The sequence below is a fragment of the Lissotriton helveticus genome, chromosome 1_1, assembly GCF_964261635.1.
Source record: "Lissotriton helveticus chromosome 1_1, aLisHel1.1, whole genome shotgun sequence".
Taxonomy (NCBI): Eukaryota; Metazoa; Chordata; class Amphibia; order Caudata; family Salamandridae; genus Lissotriton; species Lissotriton helveticus.
In genome coordinates, this window is record NC_136057.1 from 344,155,036 (window position 1) to 344,176,024 (window position 20,989).

The window sequence follows — 20,989 nt, forward strand, 5'->3', positions numbered from 1 at the left end:
ACAAACATTGGACTATGGTATCGGATGTGATCAACCATGAACAACTGCCGATGCATGCGTTCAAGAAAGCTAAAAACATCAGGGACAAAGTGGTCTCTTCCTACCTAGGAACCCCGGCCCCCCCCACTCTGCAAAGCATATGGAACCTTCCCCAAGTGGTCGGACATTTCAAATGTACGAAGTGCAAAGCATGCCCACAGGCAATGGAAACCAAGGTTTGGAACTATCGTAACAACACAGTTACTTTGAAAACAATGACGAACTGCAACACAAGTGACGTTATCTACGCCATCATATGTCCTTGTGATCTGGTATACATCGGACAAACTAAACAACATGTCAAAAAGCGGATCTTACAACATTGCAGCAGGATAAGGTGCCAAACACCGGGCTCCCCTTTGGTTGAACACTTCATGTCTAAATCACACACCCCTGAATCCTTCAAATGGCTGGTGATTGAAAAAATCACGGTGGGACCCAGAGGTGGCAATTTGAATTCACTACTAAACGTTAGGGAGTGTAAATGGATGTACACTTTGGACACTGTTGACAATGGCCTGAATGAACTTGATGCGACTTACTCGCAATTAGCTGGACTTGTACCCGACCAGTAAGATGTTAATACATAATGTGTGTAATACCTAGGACAGGTAATCTGCTTTGAACTGCACAATTGTATCAATATGTTGACGATAAAGCGATGCTGTATGTGTAAATATAGGAGCGATCTATATTTAGAGAATAATGTGTTAGATCTTCCACTTAATATCTCCCTTGTTGAGGATGGACATGGACATGTGCACTAGCACTACTATATGGTATAATATCATCATGGGTCCCTAAATACATGTGTGTGGGTATAAATGCCATCTTGCTCCTCAGTACCCATGCCTAATGAGCCTCTCTGCATGCGATGATACCGACACATTAATCTCTACCACCGGTCCATTGACTGCGCTAATCCAATGTCCGTGGTTCTGTCTGTACACACACAGATATGTTAAGAGGTAGTCCATCCGAATCCATAACTTTGTCTCCCGCCATAGGAGTACGGTGTCAGCATTTCCGTGTTTGCCGTTTGTAGACACCGATGTGTAAAGAGTAGATTTATAACTGGGTTGTTAGATAGTCTGTGGTTCAATACAGCAATTCAACAAGACCTCCTGTGTCCGTAGTGTTAACAGTGTCTCTAGTCCGGCGCATGCGCCCCACGCAGTCTTCCAGCCGCGCAGCAGCCAGCGGCAGCACCGCGAGGTGCGGTGACACGCCCCCTGGAGACGCCCCCTAGACACGCCCGCTATTTGTATGGGTTGACGTGCGCCTGCGAGCTGTCACTGTGAACGATTCGGCAGCAGTCACGCAGGTATGCTCGCTCCGCGCTGTTTTGCGAAATTACTATGTCAGATCAACCAGGTATCGAGGAGAAGCGCTTACGGTCCTGGATAACTCAGGCAGCGCTACTCTTCCAGTTATGGAAGAATTATTGCCATAATCTCCTAAACCGTCGTTTCTTTTAATAATAAGCATGGGACAGCACTTCTTTAAGATTTGGCTCCTCGTTGGTCCTCCATAGTCTGATGCGGTCATGATGTCGACCAGTAGTGTTTCTGGCCCACACACCTTTCTAGTTATGGATGAATGTTTGCCGAATTGTTTTGTTAAATATATCACATGGGATAGCACTGCTTAGATATATGGCTCTTCCTTTGTCCTCCATAGTCTGATGTGGTCATGATATCGACCAGGAGGGTTTCTGGCCCCCCCATATTTTGGACGGACCTACAACCTCCATTAAACCTCTATTAAATTTTCTCTACAACGATGAGGTGATATGTGAAGGAATACAGTATCTCTGTGTTCTTTCAGATGGTGTAACTTATCTACACTTTTGAACTCTACCGCCCGGTGGATGTAGGACGCAAGCCTCACCCACGGGTAGACTCGTCATCCACGACGTTTGTAAGAGACCAAGGGTTCTTCAAAGACTGGTGAACTCAGTAAGTCATGTTTTTCTTTCTCGGGCTAACTTACCATGACCTGCCGACATTATCCTTCCTAACCGTAATTTATTTCCCCCAGAGAACAACTCCACAGGCGCGAGTCCCAACTCAGAAGGGACACCACTCGAACGCCTGCGCATGTAGGTACACCTTGAATTTTGCCCTGTTTTTAAGTTTTCAATTGATTCCATCTAGTGATACACATTTCTGTCTTCCTAGGTGCTCAATGTCACTGTTTTTAATTGTCCTGAGGAAGACCCCAAACTGAGGACTCACCCGCCCTTAACTTGGGGGTCGAAACGTCGTCCTGAGGAAGACCCCAAACTGAGGACTCACCCGCCCTTAACTTGGGGGTCGAAACGTCGACAACATCATCCACACATACACGCCCTACCGAAAACTAGCTAAACTCAGCTCCCGTGTATAGTGTATTTCTAGGGAACAACTGTGATCTGTAACATGACTGGAAATGTTCTGTGAATAAGACAGAATTGTTTATAGGACACAATTCCTTTTCTTTGTCCCTTATTCTTTTCCAAACACACCCTACCCTCCTTTAAATTCCCTTTCTTCTCTGACAATCACCGAGCACTAATTGTAGAATTATACGTAATTTACCATGTATTGTATGAATATGAAATATAGTATATGCGTAACTGCAGGAAATCATTGCGAATAGTTGAATTAAATGCAATTTAAATGACACTTACTTTGTGGGTGTACCTTTATGTTTAAGTAATGATATGTTTAACTGTTTTGTAATCGGCAGAGAGACATTGACACACGTTTTTTACTCGTTTGCTCCAGTCATCCACCGTGTGTTCTAGAGGAAGCTATAAAGGGCGTTGTTAGGAGCGCAGTGTGCTAATACGGTAATTTGGCCTACATCTTGTCGTAGCATTGCTTTAGCACGGTGCCCGCGCTCTGAGGGGCGCTGTTCTGGCTGGCAGCCTTCGGGCTTGTCCTTGTGCACAGCAAGCCCAGTTCCTGGGCATGCATGACGGTGGAATCACTGGGCCCAAGCAGTGCTGCCCGCCGCTGGGGTGGGAGCCTTCCAACTTGTGTAGTTCTCGGGAGAGCCGGGGCAGGTGCCAGTGGATGAGCGGCCGTGCAGCGACCCCTACAACCTGTGGAGTGCGGAACGTGGACGGCCGGGAGAGGTCGCCGGTCAAGTTCTTCAACCAGACCTGCCAGTGTACAGGTAAGAAGCGCCCAAATTGCAGCGAGCCGACGACTTTGAGTCTGAGGTGCGGCACGGGTGACTTAATTCTGTATTTGTACAGTGCTTTCAAGCTTCCTAGGTCCATGAGAGGAGCTCAGCGTCCTTGCTTTCTAGGTCTAATTGCACCCTTATTAAATCAGGACTACAAGTCCCAGAATGCTGTTGATTGGATTGTCAGGCAGTTATTACTGGGTGGTTATGCTGTAACTTGAGTAATCGTGGCCAAGTCTCTTGCCTCGTTTCTCTTAGCTGCCAAAAGCGGAATCCCTTTTAAAGCAGTGGGGGGCTATTCAGCACAAAAAGGCTTGAGAGCTCAGATATCACGCAAATCACCCTGACATTGCACGCACACCCCTCTTCATGTTGAATCTCCTGGGAGCGCGTGCATGAATGTTTTGCCCAAGTTCATTTTCTCTATGGGCACACGTCTTTCCCCTGTGCCCTAGCTACGCCGCTGGGTTGACTAAATAATGCGGCTAGAAAGTCAAATTATGCAGCATAATATTGCACATTTTTTGATAGTATTACTTCACTGTTTTGTCACTTGTAGACGTTACCACTGTGTGAACAAAGGTTTCAACTCGTTAGCACTGGCGTAATACCCAAATACAGCAATAAGCAGCTGAAAAGTGACATGTCAACCTTTTAGAAGGGCTTTCCACTGTGCAGCAACACATTGCTGGATTTTTAGTAACCTTTGATCCATTTTAGAAGACTTTTTTTGTTGTTGTTGAAACCTTTCTGTCTCTTACTGCCTTATGATTGAGAGTAGCTTGAGTTAATCTGAAGACAGGTTTGATGAACAAGCCAGATCATGGACTTCATTGATGGATTTTAAGATTTCCTCACCACCTCTTCCATCTGACATGCTTAATCCCCCCTCTTGGGTGACTTCAACCACCCAGATAAGCAAAGAAAAATTAAACTGACTTCAACCAAATCTATACACTTAACTTGGTACAGTATTTTTCACAAGCAAAACACTCCAAATGCCACAACCACAACCATGTCTTCTGAATGTAACCATCAATCAATGTACACCACCCTCACCAATGGTCTGAACCAACCACTTTGCCATCCCAGTCTCCCTGCTCGGGGTCCTACCACCAAACCAAGCTCAACACAGAAGAGAAGATCAAACCTTCAGATCCTTCAATAGGTTCTCTGTAGGCAACCAATACTTCAACTCAGCTCTCACCCTATCAAATCCACATCAGACGCTAGCACCCCTTTAAAAAAACAAAATGGGTAAGCTATGTGTATATCCATGCCCCAATTGCAACACCCAAGTGAAGGCCAAAACCTTCAGCTCCTTCATACTCTAAAACACCTTGCTTGAAAATAAAAGGGACAACAGCTACTCCACAAACCGCAAAATAAAACCATGTCAGGCTTATAAGGCGTCTCCCACTCCTCTTCACTTAGGACAGACTAACAAAGCAGCTGAGCTGCTATTCGATGGATAGTGAAGACTAAAGTAGACCTGTGTGCACCCACTTTGCTTAGCACTTGTGTTTTAGTAAGGCATCAGTGCTTTAAATGGGCAGGTACTGAGTACCTAAACTTTTTTATTTTGAGACGGAGAGTACATGCACTTCTCAAGAGTGATGTAATACGTTTAATTGGAGAATACCAGCACTTCTCAAGAGTGACGTAGTACGTTTAATTACAGAGTACCGGCACTTCTCAGAAACAAGCAGGTACTCTGCTACAGGGTGCCTGCTCTTCAATTTTTCAATTTCTAGCTTTGGAAGGCATAGATAGGTAACATGCCTCAAGCTAGTGTACATTTTTCAAGGGCGAGCAGAGGAAGTGGTTCATTTTTTCTTGTTTCGTCCTAAGTAAGTTCTTTCAGACCCAGTTTCAGAGCTCAGCTTAGCGGCAGGGGGCAGCAATCTGAAGGATAGCCCCGGGCGCCACAAGCTCTAGCTACGCCGGTGTGGAAAGCTGAGCATTTGTGGTAGAGTGCTGCTAATACCCTTCGTGCTGGGGATGAGACTATTGTCAGATTAGCTGTACCTTGCTCTGCAAAGTTCCAAATGTTAACAAAGTGCTGTTACATGGGGAACTTCTCCTCTTATGGAAATCTCAGTCCTTTGGGCAAATTATTATATCCTAGGCTTAAAACATAAGCCTCAAGTCTTCATCCAAAATGAGCCCCGCGTTCCATGTTTCATGCTTGGGAAAGGGCAGCTTTCTATATTATATTCACCCGCCAGTTACAACAGAGCCTAGACCCTATTGCCACCAGTTTCATTAACAATATCCCGCCTGGAAGGACGATGGAGGAGTGAGGCCCTATGCTTTGTACATCCTATGCTACATGCTCCTCAAGGAAGCTTGGGATGCCCAGGATCTGAACAGAAGTCTCAGAGATCCTGACATGCAGACCACACTCCAATAGACCCTAGTCCTTACTGCGCTCATGGCCCGGACCTGTGTCACTATAACCGTATTGTAAATTAAGCAAGGATCCTCACAGGTCAGATTGGCAGAGCAACATTACTCGTTCTCCCCCCTACTATGTTCGCACTTTATGACCTTAACTTACCCTTGCAGCTCCTGCCATGACGGCGCCCTTGCATCCTCTCTTCCTACAGCGGCACCACTGATGGACTTCACACTTAACGACCGAGGTGCCTGCTATCCCTTTCTTTTTCTGCATGTTTTGGCTCTCCTTCACGGTTTCCCTAACTACCCCCTTTGTACGGACATCGACATCAAAGAGACACACTGGAACTTAACAACCCACAAGGTGACCCCAGTCAGTCACAGCTTGACCTATTTGATATACATAATTAAAGAAGTTCTAGTTGTCTGCACCATGAGAATATATAAGCTGGGTGATCTATGGGAACGGCATATCTTAGCAGGGTATTCGTGATGTTCCTAATGTCCTTAATTGTGTCCATACAGTGAATCTGGCTGTTGCCCGATAGCTTGTATGTGACGCACATGATACCCATCTAAATTGCAACAAGACTTTAAGCGCTAAGCTAAAGTCCCTCCCCCTGAATTCAGTAGGAGGTGGAAATGCAAGCTTATTACAGCAGCACAATGTTACGTGCCTTGTAAACTAGCTCGTATCGCGAAGGAGGTATCATAGCAGGTGGTACACAGCATGCACTAACCTCAAGTATGTAAAATTACAGATTCCAAATGGACGCCCAATGCTCTTCCAACTACCAAGGTTAGGACAAATACTCTATAGTCGCCGTCAATTGGACAGTAAGTCCAACACCAAGCTCTTTACCCGTACTGAGGTGATTACAGGTCAACAGTGTTCTGGTTATATTTTACTTACCACCGACCGACGGCACAAGTAGTCTGCGGATGGAACCATTTTTGAAGAACAAAGCCGAAGCGCCGGACTGAAAACAGTCTTGCCCTAGCTTTACAATTCCTTCATAACATAAACATGCCCACTAGTAATAGTGAACGTGTCACTAGCGGTCGACAAACCGTGACATTCGTGCCTAAAATTATGACCATGTCCTAGGTGTCTCTAGAAGACCCATGCGCTATCTATGGCACCCACAGCACAGACAGGCCGCCCACACAAGAACACACCACACTTTATTAGATGAACATTGTGCCTGGGAACCCTAGCCGTTCTTTGGCTGAGGGGGCGCGCTGACGCAGTCGCCAATCTGGTAAAGGGCTGCCCGATCTACAGATTGATACGACCATACTCGCCCGCCAGAAGCTCCGTTGCTGAGCTCCTCTGCCCACTCCCAGAACACCAAAGGGAAAGCAATCCGGCCCACCGTGAAGTGACGAGATTTGTCATCCGGTGTAAACAGCAGATGCCTAGTGAGAACAAACGTTCTTAAATTATTACTGTTCCCAATCCGCAGCTTTAGACATTCAACACATCACGATAACAATGTTTCGTTAAACTACATAACCTGCATGGGAATCGCACCGGCAACTCTGATATTCCACGTGTACCTGGAAACATACCTCATTTTATCGCTTCAGCTCAAGCCTCTTTACGTGAGGAGGGTCCAGCGGGGTAGAGAGCCCCAAATATCCACAACAAAATCTGCAACCTTGCTCAGGAACCACATTACCTGGTCAGAAATGACAGCACTGGCACTATTAGTGATGTAAACGAATGTTTTATTTACACACAGCAGCAATTAATGTCCCAACGCCCTTCGGAGTTCAAACACTCCTTGATCACGGGTTAGACGTCAACGTGCAATCAGATTTATTTAAAGAGACAGATGGTGTATTATTCAAACAACAAAGAAAAGATACTTTGCTCCATATTTACATTGTTGCACGATCGCAACCCAGAAACCAGAGAGTCCGACTCCCCCCATTCTACTCAGAGCCCACCGAAGTCATCTGCGGCGTTCCTCAAGGTTCCTCACTCAGTCCCACCCTCTTCAACGTCTACATGAGTCCTCTCGCCTCCATCGCACGTCAACACAACCTCAACATCATCTCCTACGCCGACGACACCCAGCTAATCCTTTCACTCACCAAAGACCCCAACACCGCCAAAACCAATCTTCACGAAGGTATGAAAGAAGTAGCCGAATGGATGAAACAGAGCCGCCTAAAACTCAACTCAGACAAAACGGAGGTGCTCATCCTAGGATCCTCCCCCTCAGCTTGGGACGACTCATGGTGGCCTTCCGCTTTGGGATCAGCACCCACACCCACAGACCATGCACGTAACCTTGGCTTCATTCTAGACTCCTCTCTCTCAATGTCCAGACAAGTCAACGCCGTATCGTCCTCCTGCTTCAACGTCCTCCGCATTCTCAAAAAGATTTTCCGCTGGATCCCCCTCAAGACAAGAAAGACTGTCACCCATGCACTGGTCACGAGTCGACTAGACTATGGCAACACACTTTACGCCGGAATTACAACAAAATTGCAGAAAAAGCTCCAGCGTATCCAAAACGCGTCAGCGAGACTCATATTAGACATCCCGCGCCAAGAGCACATCACCGGACACCTAAAAAATCTCCACTGGCTTCCCGTCAACAAGAGAATTACTTTCCGCCTTCTTACCCACGCACATAAGGCCCTTTATAATCTGGGACCCGAATGCCTCAACACCCGACTGTCCTTCTACATTCCCACCCGCCAACTAAGATCATCCAATCAAGCCCTCGCCGCAGTCCAGCGCATCCGAAAAACCACCATGGGTGGCAGATCATTCTCCTTCCTGGCTGCCAAAACCTGGAACTCACTCCCCACCCACCTCCGCCTTACTCAGAACCACATCTCCTTCAGAAAAGAACTGAAAACCTGGCTATTCGACAAATAGTGAACCCCTCCCTCTAGCGCCTTGAGACCCTCTGGGTGAGTAGTGCGCTATATAAATGCCCGAACTTGAACTTGAACTATCGTTCCAAGAGGGACTAATAGCATTTAAATAAATAAAACATTTATGTTTGTTGGCATTGGATAGCATAAATCAATTATACATATTGGGTTGTTGTACAGTTATACAATCAAAGCACCGTGTTTTAACAAATTAGTAAACACATATAGTAACAAATGTTCAATGACCCATAAATGAGTGATTACCTGAAACATTTTTGAATCTTAGTTAAAAATTGAATTGTGACAATAGATGTATTTCAAGCCCCAGTAGGCATATGTTAGAGAAGATGTAACACTTTAATCAATATCTGTCCAGTGACATAGACTGTTGCTGTTACATATAACCTTCAGTAAGGTCATTAAGGTGTTATTACGGGTGCAGCTCGAGGCTGTCTCATCGTTACCTGGACTGTTGGTGTTTCTTTTCCTTTGCCTTGGGAGCTGAGGTGGCCTGTGTGGACGGCGGCGGCAGGAAGAGTGGGACTGCGAGTCCCAGGAGCGTCAGCGGCTTGCTTGTTGGCCGCACCTGGGAGACTCTTCCCCCTTGACCCCGCCCCCCCCTCCCGGGAGCTTAAAACCCACGCTTCGCGGCCCCCGCTTCGCGGGAGCCGCTCGAGGCTGTCTCATCATTACCTGGACTGTTGGTGTTTCTTTTCCTTTGCCTTGGGAGCTGAGGTGGCCTGTGTGGACGGCGGCAGCAGGAAGAGTGGGACTGCGAGTCCCAGGAGCGTCAGCGGCTTGCTTGTTGGCCGCACCTGGGAGACTCTTCCCCCTTGACCCCGCCCCCCTCCTGGGTATTCCGAAGGACCATTGGCCATAAGAACTAGGCAGGCCTATGCGACACGTGGGACGAGCGCGGGCTAAGCCCGGGCAAAGGGCGGGCCGTTTGAGGCCGTTAGAGAACGTTGGAGACCGGACCGGGCCACCCCCCTAACGCCCCGTTTCCCTGGTACTGTTTTCTGTCCATTTGGTCGACTACCGGCAAGATGCTCCAGCATGGCCAGCAGGGAAACTAGAAGCAAGGCTGCTTCCACTCTCTCCGGAACATTGGATGAATTTCTTTTTAAAGCTAATCTCGTATCTAATAAGGGTACCTCTATATCTGAGGAAGGTGTAGATAGTTCCTGCTTATCTTCGCCAGGGTTATTAACAAATACTAGCACACCGCTCCCGCTTGATGCGACACACCTTTCCCTAATGGACGGTATTGACCAAACTATTGAGTCAGTTTTGCAACAGCTTAGGACACCGTCATCCGCGCTAAGGGACAGAGGTACATCACGTACTATTAGTGATGAAGAGGTCTCCCCTGTCACAGAGATCGTGCCGCCCGGGGACCAGGGTATGGATGTTAATTTGTCAATGTGTACGGGTGATAGTCAGGATCCTGCACCTAAAAGGAAACGACCCAGTAAGCCCAAAGGTGCTAAAAGGACTAAAACTAATCATGTAATATCCATTGTGGAGGGAAATTTGGGTGCACCTGAGCTTACAAACTTGGGAAAGAACGGGGCCATTCCAGGTGTTCTACCTATTGCATCTACACCAGTGCTCACACAGCCATTTATATTTGGAAGCGTTGCCCCTAACACATCAGATTCCCTTATTGCCTCACTCACCGCTGTCCTCGAAGGTCTTTGGCAATCCTCTTATTCTCAAATTGGATTCGATAGATGCGAGATTGACAGTGATTGAGAGATTCAGTACGGGCATTCGAACACAGCCTGGGAGTGGAGCAAATCCCGATGGGAGTGGTATGGTTGTCCCCTGTCCTCCCCTGTCAACTATGGTTCATGTTCCTCCTACATGTATAGCTTCTACTGGGGAAAAGAGTAATAACACTACAGTTCCCGGTGCCCAAACTGTACCTGTACCACTCCCCAGGTCCGCCCCACCGATTCCTCCCCCCAGAAAGTTAAAACAACCAGTTTTGGCTAGACAACACACCCAGGAGAGCCTACCAAACGTGCTAGTTCACAGCTCTAATTCACAGGACAGCTCCAAGTCCAGGCGTATGGCAGTTAACCTGCCTCCCGAGGCGGTGGGCTATACTGCAATACTGACGGGGGTCCCCGAGCTGGCCAACGGCGTGAAGGAGTCTTATGACTCCTTACGCAACAAGGTAATTAGCTGGCTTAACATCCAAAGGCCACTTCCTTCTGATCTAAAGGGAGAAGTTTTATTGGTCAGAAGGGTCCCTTGGATTGGGTATACTGCCAAGAAAACTGTGGGGGATTGTATAATCGTCAGTTTCACGAGCCCTCAGGTTGTTACCTACATTTGCAACTGGTTCGGTGATATAGGCAACACATCCATTGAATTGGTCCCTCTCTCGTACTTCTACCCCAAACCTCTGAGGAGTGATGACGGGTGGACACGGGTGGGTTTTGCTGTAGACGGGACTAGATACAGGCCCAGGCACAACGTTCATGCTACCACATTTAATTTCGCCCATCCAAATAGATTCAACTGCCTTGACGAGGTAGATTGACTCCGAAGGGGTTTATCCACGCAATCTCGCCCAGTCAGCGTAGTTGAACCTCCAGGACAGGGGATGGGTGCTGTAGTGACGGACACACCAAACAGAGAACTGGAAGACTGTGGATTGAAATTGCCTGGCCCTAGGGACCCTTCAGTGACCCGTTCCGCAAATCAAACTGGCATTGCACAAATCCCTCAAGCTATCTGTGCTGCTAATATAGCAACAACTGCCCAACACACCCAGGTAATAGAAGTACAGCGGCCTGCACTCTCAAATGCAGGCACCACATCCGAAATACTGGATGGGTCCCCCTCCAAACCCATCTCTGAGACTTTGAAGGTCCTCTCCTGGAATGTGGCAGGTATTGCAAATAAATTATATACACCAGATTGGGAGCACCTATTATACTCTACTGATATCTGCCTTTTCCAGAAGACGTGGGCTAGGGACCCATTGACTAGTCAGGGTTTTGCAGTATTTGAAATTCAGGCTAAGTGGAGTGGAAAGGGGAGACCTTCGGGGGGTCTAGCGATTTGGGTGGCTAGTTACATCGGATGTATTGCAGAAAGCATTCCCACGTTTTCGCACGACATCCAGTGTGTACTTCTTAGGTGGCCCAATGCAACAAAACTGGCTGTTGTAAATGTTTATTCCCATCCAGTCAGTGTAGCTAAGGAATCTCCCACCCTGGAAGATCTCTCGTCCTTTCTGGGGTCACTACCAACTGACTACAAAATTGGGTTGGGCGGAGATTTTAATTGCCACTTCAAACCTCTGGAAGGTTTAAAGGAGGGCGCCCTTACCTCTGAAGATGACTTCTGGGGTGTCCCACCCTGCTCATCTCCCCATCCCAAATCTTGGTCCCCACTTGCAGTGCAAATCATGACCCTTACTTTGAATTATGCACTGAGGGCTTGCAACGGTCGTACCCCGTCAGACAGCCCCTCATTGTGTACCTTCAATAGGAAGGACCACGAAGCGAGGTTGGATTACATCTTTGTCGACCTCGGTTTGTGGTCCAAGGTTCATGATTTTAGAGTATCCCCCAGAACGGATAGTGACCATAATGCTCTCCTATTGGACCTGAAACACCCCGCTCCTGCTCCTGAGTCACAACCTGCCAAATCCCATGATGACCCAGGTAATTTGGCTCTCTCTTCTAATAGGCGACAGGTAAAATGGGGCAAAATCATAAGTTCAGAGGAAAATATAAGAAAAGTCTTTGACATAGCCCTGCCGAAGTTTATAGAAATAGATGCTTTAATTGAAGAGCCTAGATCCCAAGATTTTAACAATAAACTGGCATCCATCCATGAAAATCTCGTGGGATCTTTAGCTGAGGTCTTCTTCCCAATGGCAGCCCCACGGCGCAAGCAGACCCGTGTATCATCATGGTATAACTCAACCTGTAAAAAGGTTAAATCTGAGTTAATTGCCGCTATCAAAGCAGGAGCAGATAGGATCTCAGTTGCCAAACTTAGGAGCCAGTATAAGGAAACCATGGTCTTGGCGAAAAAGAAGTGGGATTGGAACCACTGGCATGACCTCTCCTCGGCTTTAGAATCCAGGGACTCGAAAAAATTCTGGACCCTGGTGAACAATGGCACGGGAGAGGTCAAAGGGGCAGTGGACTCCAACATTGCATCATCCGCCTGGGAAGGCCACTTCGGCAGACTGTATCAAGATATTGAACAGCCTGCCTATGAAGTGACCTCTAGTGACACATCCATCCCCGGAGATGGCCTAGAATTTACCCTTGGTGAGGTGGTTAGTGCAATAGGGAGATTGGCAATGGGGAAGGCCCCGGGATTATATCGGTTGCCCGGTGACCTTTTCAGACAACATCCTGAGGTTTGGGGCCCATACCTCCTTATTCTCTTTAATGCCATCCTGGGAGGTATGAATATCCCCTCTACATGGCTGGGAGCAGAGATAGTGCCTATTTATAAAAAGGGTTCCCCCCTTCTCCCAGCCAACTATAGGCCGATCAGCCTCATAGACGTCCCCCAAAAACTTTTCTCTCGCCTCCTCTTGGACCACCTCAATGATTGGATGGAGGCAAATGAAATCCTGAGTCCCCTCCAGGCTGGCTTCAGAAAAAACACGTCCACCATGGACCAGGTCTTCCGCCTCATTCTCCTGTATTGGAAGACGGTGAGGATTGAGGGGGGGAGGCTATACATGGTGTTCGTGGATCTGAGGTCAGCCTTTGATCTGGTCCCACGGAAAAAACTCCGGCAGGTCCTCAGGGAGTTGGGGGTTCCATCCCATCTGTTGCACACCATTACTAGGCTCCATGATGGCAACTATGCGCAGGTTAGGTGTGGCAGGGACGGCGCGCTGTCATCAAGATTTCCTGTTCTCAGAGGGGTAAGGCAGGGTTGCGTCTTGGCGCCAACCCTGTTTTGCCTCTTTGTTAACAGCGTCATATCTCAACTTGATGACGTTAAAGATAATGACGCCCCCCTATTGGCCGGCAGGAGGGTCCCAGCTGTCATGTTCGCTGACGACACCCTCCTGCTTTCCAAAACCCCCATGGGGATCCAAAGGATTCTAGATGGATTTGATCTTTTCTGTAGACAACATGGTCTAGAGATCAATACAGAGAAGACCAAATTCATGATCTTTAATCCATCCACAAAAACCAGACCCAATCCTACTCTGGGTTCTGTTAGTCTAGAAAGGGTCACAACCTTCCAATATCTGGGGGTAACTCTACACGAGAACCTATCCTGGGAACCCCAAATTGTAAGATCTGGGCTTAAGTTGTCTCAACTCTCCGGTGCGATTTTGAAGGCTGCAAATTCATCAACCTTCAAACCAATAAGTCCGGCACTGGAATTGTATAAATCGCAGGCCAAAGCGGCACCTTCATATGGCAGTGAGTTATGGGGGCATAGAGCAGGCTCGGTTCTTGCCAGCGTTGAAAACAACTTCCTTAGACGTCTTCTGGCCCTCCCCCGGAGTACACCCTTGATTCCCTTAAGACTGGACATGGGTTTACCATCTATCACTGCTGAGCTGGAGTCTAAGCCAATAAGATTCTGGCATAGGCTTTGGTCTACCAGTGAGCTTGCCCATTATAGGAGTGATCTTGTCCATGTTATGGAACTGAACCAACGTGACAAAATTCCCTGGCTGACCTACATAAAAAAAGAACTGTATCGGCTAAAACTACCTGAATTATGGGAGGCACCTGAATCGGGATGCCAAAGGCTTTCCCGTAAACGTCTGGTACAGATCCATAAGGAGAAAAGTTTGGACCTCCTCCTGACCTCGACTAAACACGGCACCCTAACCGAACGTTTCCTACAATCCAAAAATTCATATGAATTTGAAGGTTTTATGGATATTATTTACCCCATTTTAGCCAGGAAGCTGTTTATTCAGTGGAGGCTTGGCACCTTGCCAGTTAAAACCTTCACTTGTAATTGGCTTCACGTCAATGACAAAACTTGCCCGGGGTGCAATTCCCATGATGAAGATGAAACACACTTTTTCTTTTTCTGTCCTGCATACCAGCGACCAAGGAAACATTGGTTGGTCCCCCTATGCAGGAATCTGGGATTCAGGAGCCATATGCACGCGTATAGAGTATTAAGAACTAGTACCTTGCCCCACATAGTTTTTGCAGTGGCAAAATTCATTCTTGCTATGTGGCAGATCAGGAAAAAACTGGTAAACGCACAACTGTCGTAAATATTGAAAATAGTTTCCACACCATGGACTGTGCTTGCGGATCATGCCATGATTTGTGTATCTCAATTATGAACTGGTTTCTTTCCCCATTACGTTCCGAACATCCAGGCAATCAATTTTTATGATGTGTTTTTATAACTGCATTTCTCTTTTTTAAAAATGTCTAAATGTATTTGTAATGTATCTTTTAAGGTCTAGATGACCGAAACAAAGAATTTTTGGATTTGGTTATTACACAAACACAACGTTATTTTATTATCTGATCCATTGAACGTGTGTATGTGACATGGTATTGTCTAAGGACATATTTATTGCTATAGGATATGGGTAGGGAGTGGTACCTGTTCACACAGGACATTACTAATTTTTAATCTTGCCCATTTGTGTGCAACAATGTAAATATGGAGCAAAGTAGCTTTTCTATGTTGTTTGAATAATACACCACTCGTCTCTTTAAATAAGGCAGATTGTACGCTGACGCCTAACCCGTGATCAAATAGTGTTTGAACTCTGAAACGCGTTGGGACATTAATTGCTGTCGTGTTTTAATAACACATACTTTTATATCACCAAGAGTGCTGGTGCTGTGATTTCTGACCTGGAATTGTGGTTCCTGAGTGAGGTACCAGATTTTGTTGTGGATATTTGGGGCTCGCTACCCCGCTGGATACTCCTCACGTAAAGAGGCTTAAACTGAAGCAATCCTGTTTGTTGGACAAAACATATTGTATGTATGTATATATTTCACATTTTACAATACTCCCCAAAATCTTAAAACAAAATCCAACCCATAGTTACATATACTTACCAATACCAATCTAATAATGGGTGGTAAAGGCATGTGTTTGCAATGGCATGCATGGTTAAGTCAGTTGTGGTGAAGGCATATGCGTAGTAAAGGCATATGCATTGTAAAGACTGTGTGGTAAGTGTAATGAGTGGTAAAGACTGCTTTGTAGAGGTTGTTTCCCCCCAGTAGACGCCTAAAAACTCTATAGGTTGGTTTGCTGGATATCAACATTTGTTCAAAGACATATACATAATAGTCACAATATGTGTACACTTTTATAAAGCTCCCCAGTGCTACATTCTTCCTAAGGCCTAAGGGAATTGGTGAATATCAGGTAAACAAGTGTTAGCTGCTGCAGTGTGATATGACTGGTGGATCGGTTGACGCACCAGATTGGTCAAAGGGGCTGTTATTCAATGATGGGGAAGTACCCACAGTTGGAGCCCAAGAGTCATCTGGCCCCACTATGTGTGAAGGCTTGGGATGTTGTACTAAGCTGGCTGCAGGATTTTCCATGACCTTGCTATGTTGAGTGGCTCCTGTTCAAGCTAAGTAGGTTTCTTGGATGAGCTGCTAAGGTGTTGGTTGTCAGCCTGCTGCTGTGTAATCAGTCTTTGACCTAATATACAGTATGGGTAAGTTATTTAATCGCAGAGCTGTAATGTAATTGTCTATGAATGCATCTCTAACGTTGACCTATGGTCCATATGCATGGCATATTATGAGGTCTTCTTTTTTCTTTCTCATATAGTTCGGTACGTTATGATGTGAATTTTGCGAGATTGAGTTCTTCCTATCAAGTTCCACGGCTCTCCACAGCTACTTCTCTGACCCAACCTCTCGACCACCAGATGAGGACAGAGTGGGTCTGGCTCTGGAAAAATGAACATGGACAGTGGATTGAGTATGGACAGCATGTGAGTGACCTCCGTAGATAAAATGGATGGGAGGAGACGATGACGGAAAGAAAGGCCCCTCATGTGATGCACAAAGGGGCTTGAACGAAGACCATTGTGTTCAGATAAATCAGGTTGCATAACTGATTGGGAAAAAGAGGCAGAAAATCATTTGCTCTTTTAGCAGATTGGGTTAGATTGTCTTTTGCAGAACAATGGACAACAGACTTCCGGATCAGATTTAAGACATAGGTGCCTCTCAATTAATTTTCATGCACCTGACTACTTCAATTCTCCAAATGTAAGTGTTACTGACTTATTTATCCTCTTGATTCTGTAGGGTGGAAAGGAAAAAGCCGCAATAACATCAGCAGATCTGGAGAAAATCTACCACACTGATAAGAAAGCGGTAGTCCCATTTCAGGCTGGAGGTCAGCAGTACCAGATACACTTTGAAGGTACTGTGGCATCCATTGCAAGTCTTATGCTGACACTTGCGTCGTATGTTTTAAATAATGCCTGATGCAGCCAGTAGCTTCATGAATAAGTCAAGAGGCTTAATCACAAAAGAGATCAAATATAATGTAACATAAGTGATGGGGTAGAGGGGAGAAAAATAAGTCAGATAGCAAGAAACTGAATGCAGAATATTCGAGACACTGCATTACCACTCACATGAACGTCAATGTAAGGCCTGTGTAGGTACGTGGGAAACTGAGGTGCAGTTGTTTCTGCAAGAGGGCCAACTAAAGGTTGGCTTCCATAGACTCCAACATATGTATTTTTTCTCCCACTTGGCTCTAGGGCCTGCTGAAGACAGTAGTCCTGCAGCTCTCTTTGGCTGAAGTCCTTTGAACTGGCCTTAACGGTTTGGTCGTCAGGATTTTAAAGATATGAAATGAGTTAAAATAAGGTGCTCATGTGTATTAAGAATTCTTGCTTTTCCACAAATCCAAGTTAGTGAAGCCATCCTTAGGCTGCACTTCTGATCTTCCTATAACAAATGTTGTGATGATTCTGATGAGTGTATGTGTTTACGAGTACTGACAACAATTTTTAATGGAGAGTCTTGTTTCAAGATGGAAGCTATCCGGGTAAGAAACCTACGCACTGCTCCGCGTTCCGCCCTATTTCATTACTCACCCTGGATCTGAAACTCTTTACCGGAATTTTGGCTGCACGTTTTGGTCCGTGCCTGCCTGGGATCTTGGAGCCTGACCAGTCGGGCTTTGTTCCTAACCGCCAATGCAGCGATAACACCAAACGGGTACTCCATCTGATAGACATGGCCCATTTCCAGAACTCGGATTCTGCATTGTTGGCTATCGACGCTGAAAAGGCGTTTGACCGTGTTGACTGGACCTATTTACAGCGAGTCTTGACGCGCTTTCGGCTGGGAGACCGGTTTCAGTCCTGGATCGCTTGCTGTTACCACCGCCCCCAGGCTCGGGTCCGCTTGGGCGGCCTCCGATCCAACCCGTTTGAGATTCAGCGTGGCACAAGACAGGGGTGTCCCCTCTCCCCCCTCCTGTTCGCCCTGTACATAGAGCCCTTGGCGCAGAAGATCCGGGATAACCCTGCTATTGGTGGCATCACCTTCGGCCAAGAACCTCACACGGTTGGCCTTTATGCCGACGACATACTAGCTGCTCTCGACCATCCAGACTGCTCTGTACTCGCTTTTTTGGCAGAATTGGACTCTTTTGGTGCTGTCTCGGGCTTCAGAATGAATAGGGGGAAATCCCTGATATTACCTCTGGGCAGAAATGCCTACTCTGGCGGGTCTACCTCTGCGTACGGGGGCGACTTGCAGTTCACCACACAACTCCCATACCTGGGTGTCACTCTCACTCCCTCGACGGTGTCGACGATAGCACTTAACTACAAAACCCTCACTTCCCAGATCCGGACTGACCTCACGCGTTGGTCCAAGCAACCCCTCTCCCTATTGGGACGAGTCGCAGCGGTGAAGACCTAAGATCTTGTATCTCTTTCAGACCCTCCCGGTCACGCCCCCCACTGGCGTTCTTGCAGACCTGCAAGCCGCTCTCCACCATTTCGTCAGGGTGGGTAAGCGGTCGCGGTTAAATAAACGGTTGGCATACCGGAGCATGGATGAGGGGAGTCTTGAAGTCCCCAACCTTTTGCAATATTTCCAGGCCTCTCAGCTCCGTTATTTGGTGGAGTGGTATAGGCCGGAATCCGAGAAGCGGTGGCTGTTTCAGGACAGGGTGATGGCCCACACGCCCCTTTGGAGGATTCCTTTCCTCCTCCGGCAACACCGGCGCGATACCTCCTAAAGTCACCTATCACTCGCACCATCATGCGGGTCTCGCTGTTAAAAGAGGTTTGACAACCTTCCCCTCCCCGCTTACCCCCATCCTGGACAACCGGGAGTTTCCGCCGGGCAACGATCCCCACGCCTTCTTGCAATGGCGCGGCAGCAACTGCCGTTCTGCCGGCGACCTTTTCGATTTACAGGGCTTTCTTCCCCTCTCGGACATTAGGCAGGGCTACGACATAACCAATCCTCACATTTGCCAATACTTCCGACTCCGGCACTGGCTCACCAATCCGGTCTGCGTCACTCTAGTGGGTCGACCGATGACGGTCTTTGAGAAATGGCTGGTGACAAAAGACACGGATAGACATCTTATTTCAGACATCTACAAGATGCTCACGCCCCCAACCACCCCAGGCAAAACAGCGGGTCAGAAACGTTCGGAAGCTGAACTTGGCAGGGCACTGACACCTAGAGAATGGAGCTAAATATACTACAGAGCCTCACACACCACACGCAACACTGCAGGCAGGGAAACTGCGGTGAAGCTGGTCATATATTGGCATCTCACTCCGGCCCGGCTTCGCAAGGGGAACCCGACCCGTTGCGCGTTGTGCTGGAGGGGATGTGGGGAACGGGGCACCTTGACCTATCTCCTCTGGGACTGCCGTGAGGTTCGGAGCTATTGGGAGGCGGTCCTGGACGACATTGACTCCACCTTTGACACTGAAACCTCGATATTTCCAACCTACACCGTCCTGGGCCTACCTAACACACTCACTTTTCCCTTGAAATCTACCCGGGGTCGCCAAATGGGGATTGCCATGCAAGCAGTTACGCAAAATGTCCTGTCACTCTGGGGTTCGACCACCAAGCCCACACACACGGGATGGGTACACAAACTCTGGTTCACTTTGGGGATGGAACGCATCCAGGCTACACTTACACACACCACAGCTGCATTTCGGAAGGTTTGGCTTCCATTGCTATCCCTTTTGTCCAAAGAATTTAACGAAATCACATGCCCCAGATATCTCCGTATTCTGCGACTTACCGAAGCTACGCATGACCCTCCGTGATCTCATGTATTATCGCAATATCTACTACCTGATTGCTTTTGAGATTGTTTCTCGCGCATGGCACACTGGTTGGGGTGGGGGGGTAGGGGTTGGTTGGGAGCGGGGTTGGGTTCCTGGTTTTTGTTTTTGCAATTTTGCTCTCTTACAATGTATGTCATTCGCGTTCTTGGCATCATACCTCTGCCCCGGCATATGTACCTCGCCTACTGTTCGATTCATAGAGAAGACATGCCTGTCTGTCTCGCTAGCAATATATGCCTAATGCCTTTCCATCGTAATGTGGTGCCTAATTTTGCTCTTAAAATCAATAAAACACATTTGAAATTAAGAATGGAAGTTATATATAAATGTTCTATTTAGACCTTTTTTAAGAGCCTCCAAGTCTGTTTTACAGAGGTAGAAGGAGACCCTTGTGGCAGTCTTCTCTTCTGCCTCTGTGCGCTTCTCCCCTTGGCCCCTCTTGTGCAGCCAGCCTCTCTGTCTAGCGGAGAGAGGCGGCTTGGAAATCACAAAGATCTCCTCAGTGAGTACATCATGACTGCTCTGCAGTGAGCTGCTTCTCAAATGACTCTCTGTACAGGGTTTTCACAACATTGATTTATGTTGTCCTTCTATGTCTCGACAGCCAGCCGGGGGAGGAATGGTGGGCACTTTCTAAGTGTGCATTACGGTTTGGCAAACAAAACAGTCATGCACATTTAGAATTTCTCCACCCAGCTGTATTGCTCAGCCTGGGTGGAAAAAATGCACAGCCTCCCACTGTGAGAAAGTGGCTCTATATGTACTGGACCACAGTAAGGTACAGTGTGTATAGAGTCCACAATCCCCAGAGGTATAACAGAGGTTAAAGTCAGGTGTGACCTTACTCTCTAAAGTGGTAGCTTGGTCGAGCAGTAAGGCAGTACCAGAGGACAGTGTAAAGCATTTCTTGTACACACTCAGTCAGCAAAAGGTTTCACCCACTCAAGAACTGAACTCTAGGCCAAATGTTTTGATATCAAAAGATATAGTTGTTTTATTTTTAGAACCAACAGGTATCAAATGATACTTTTCTCAATATGAACACTCTCAGGTAATTACTTTGCAAAGAGCAATACACTTTGTAAACACAATAGGTACAGTGGTTGCAGTAGGCAACATAATTCTAAACACAATTTAACATTGAGCTCAATGTGTTTTTCTACATAAATGCAG

General features: G+C 47.0%; 1 protein-coding gene across 1 annotated transcript in view; it reads left to right on the plus strand.

Moving 5' to 3' along the window:
• Positions 1-20,989, plus strand: part of LOC144807650 (protein mono-ADP-ribosyltransferase PARP12-like) — a 748,495-nt gene that overhangs the window by 150,294 nt on the left and 577,212 nt on the right. The window contains exons 2-3 of the mRNA XM_078673273.1: positions 16,291-16,456; positions 16,776-16,893. Coding sequence (XP_078529399.1) covers positions 16,291-16,456; positions 16,776-16,893 — 284 coding nt within the window. The remainder of the gene's footprint in view (positions 1-16,290; positions 16,457-16,775; positions 16,894-20,989) is intronic.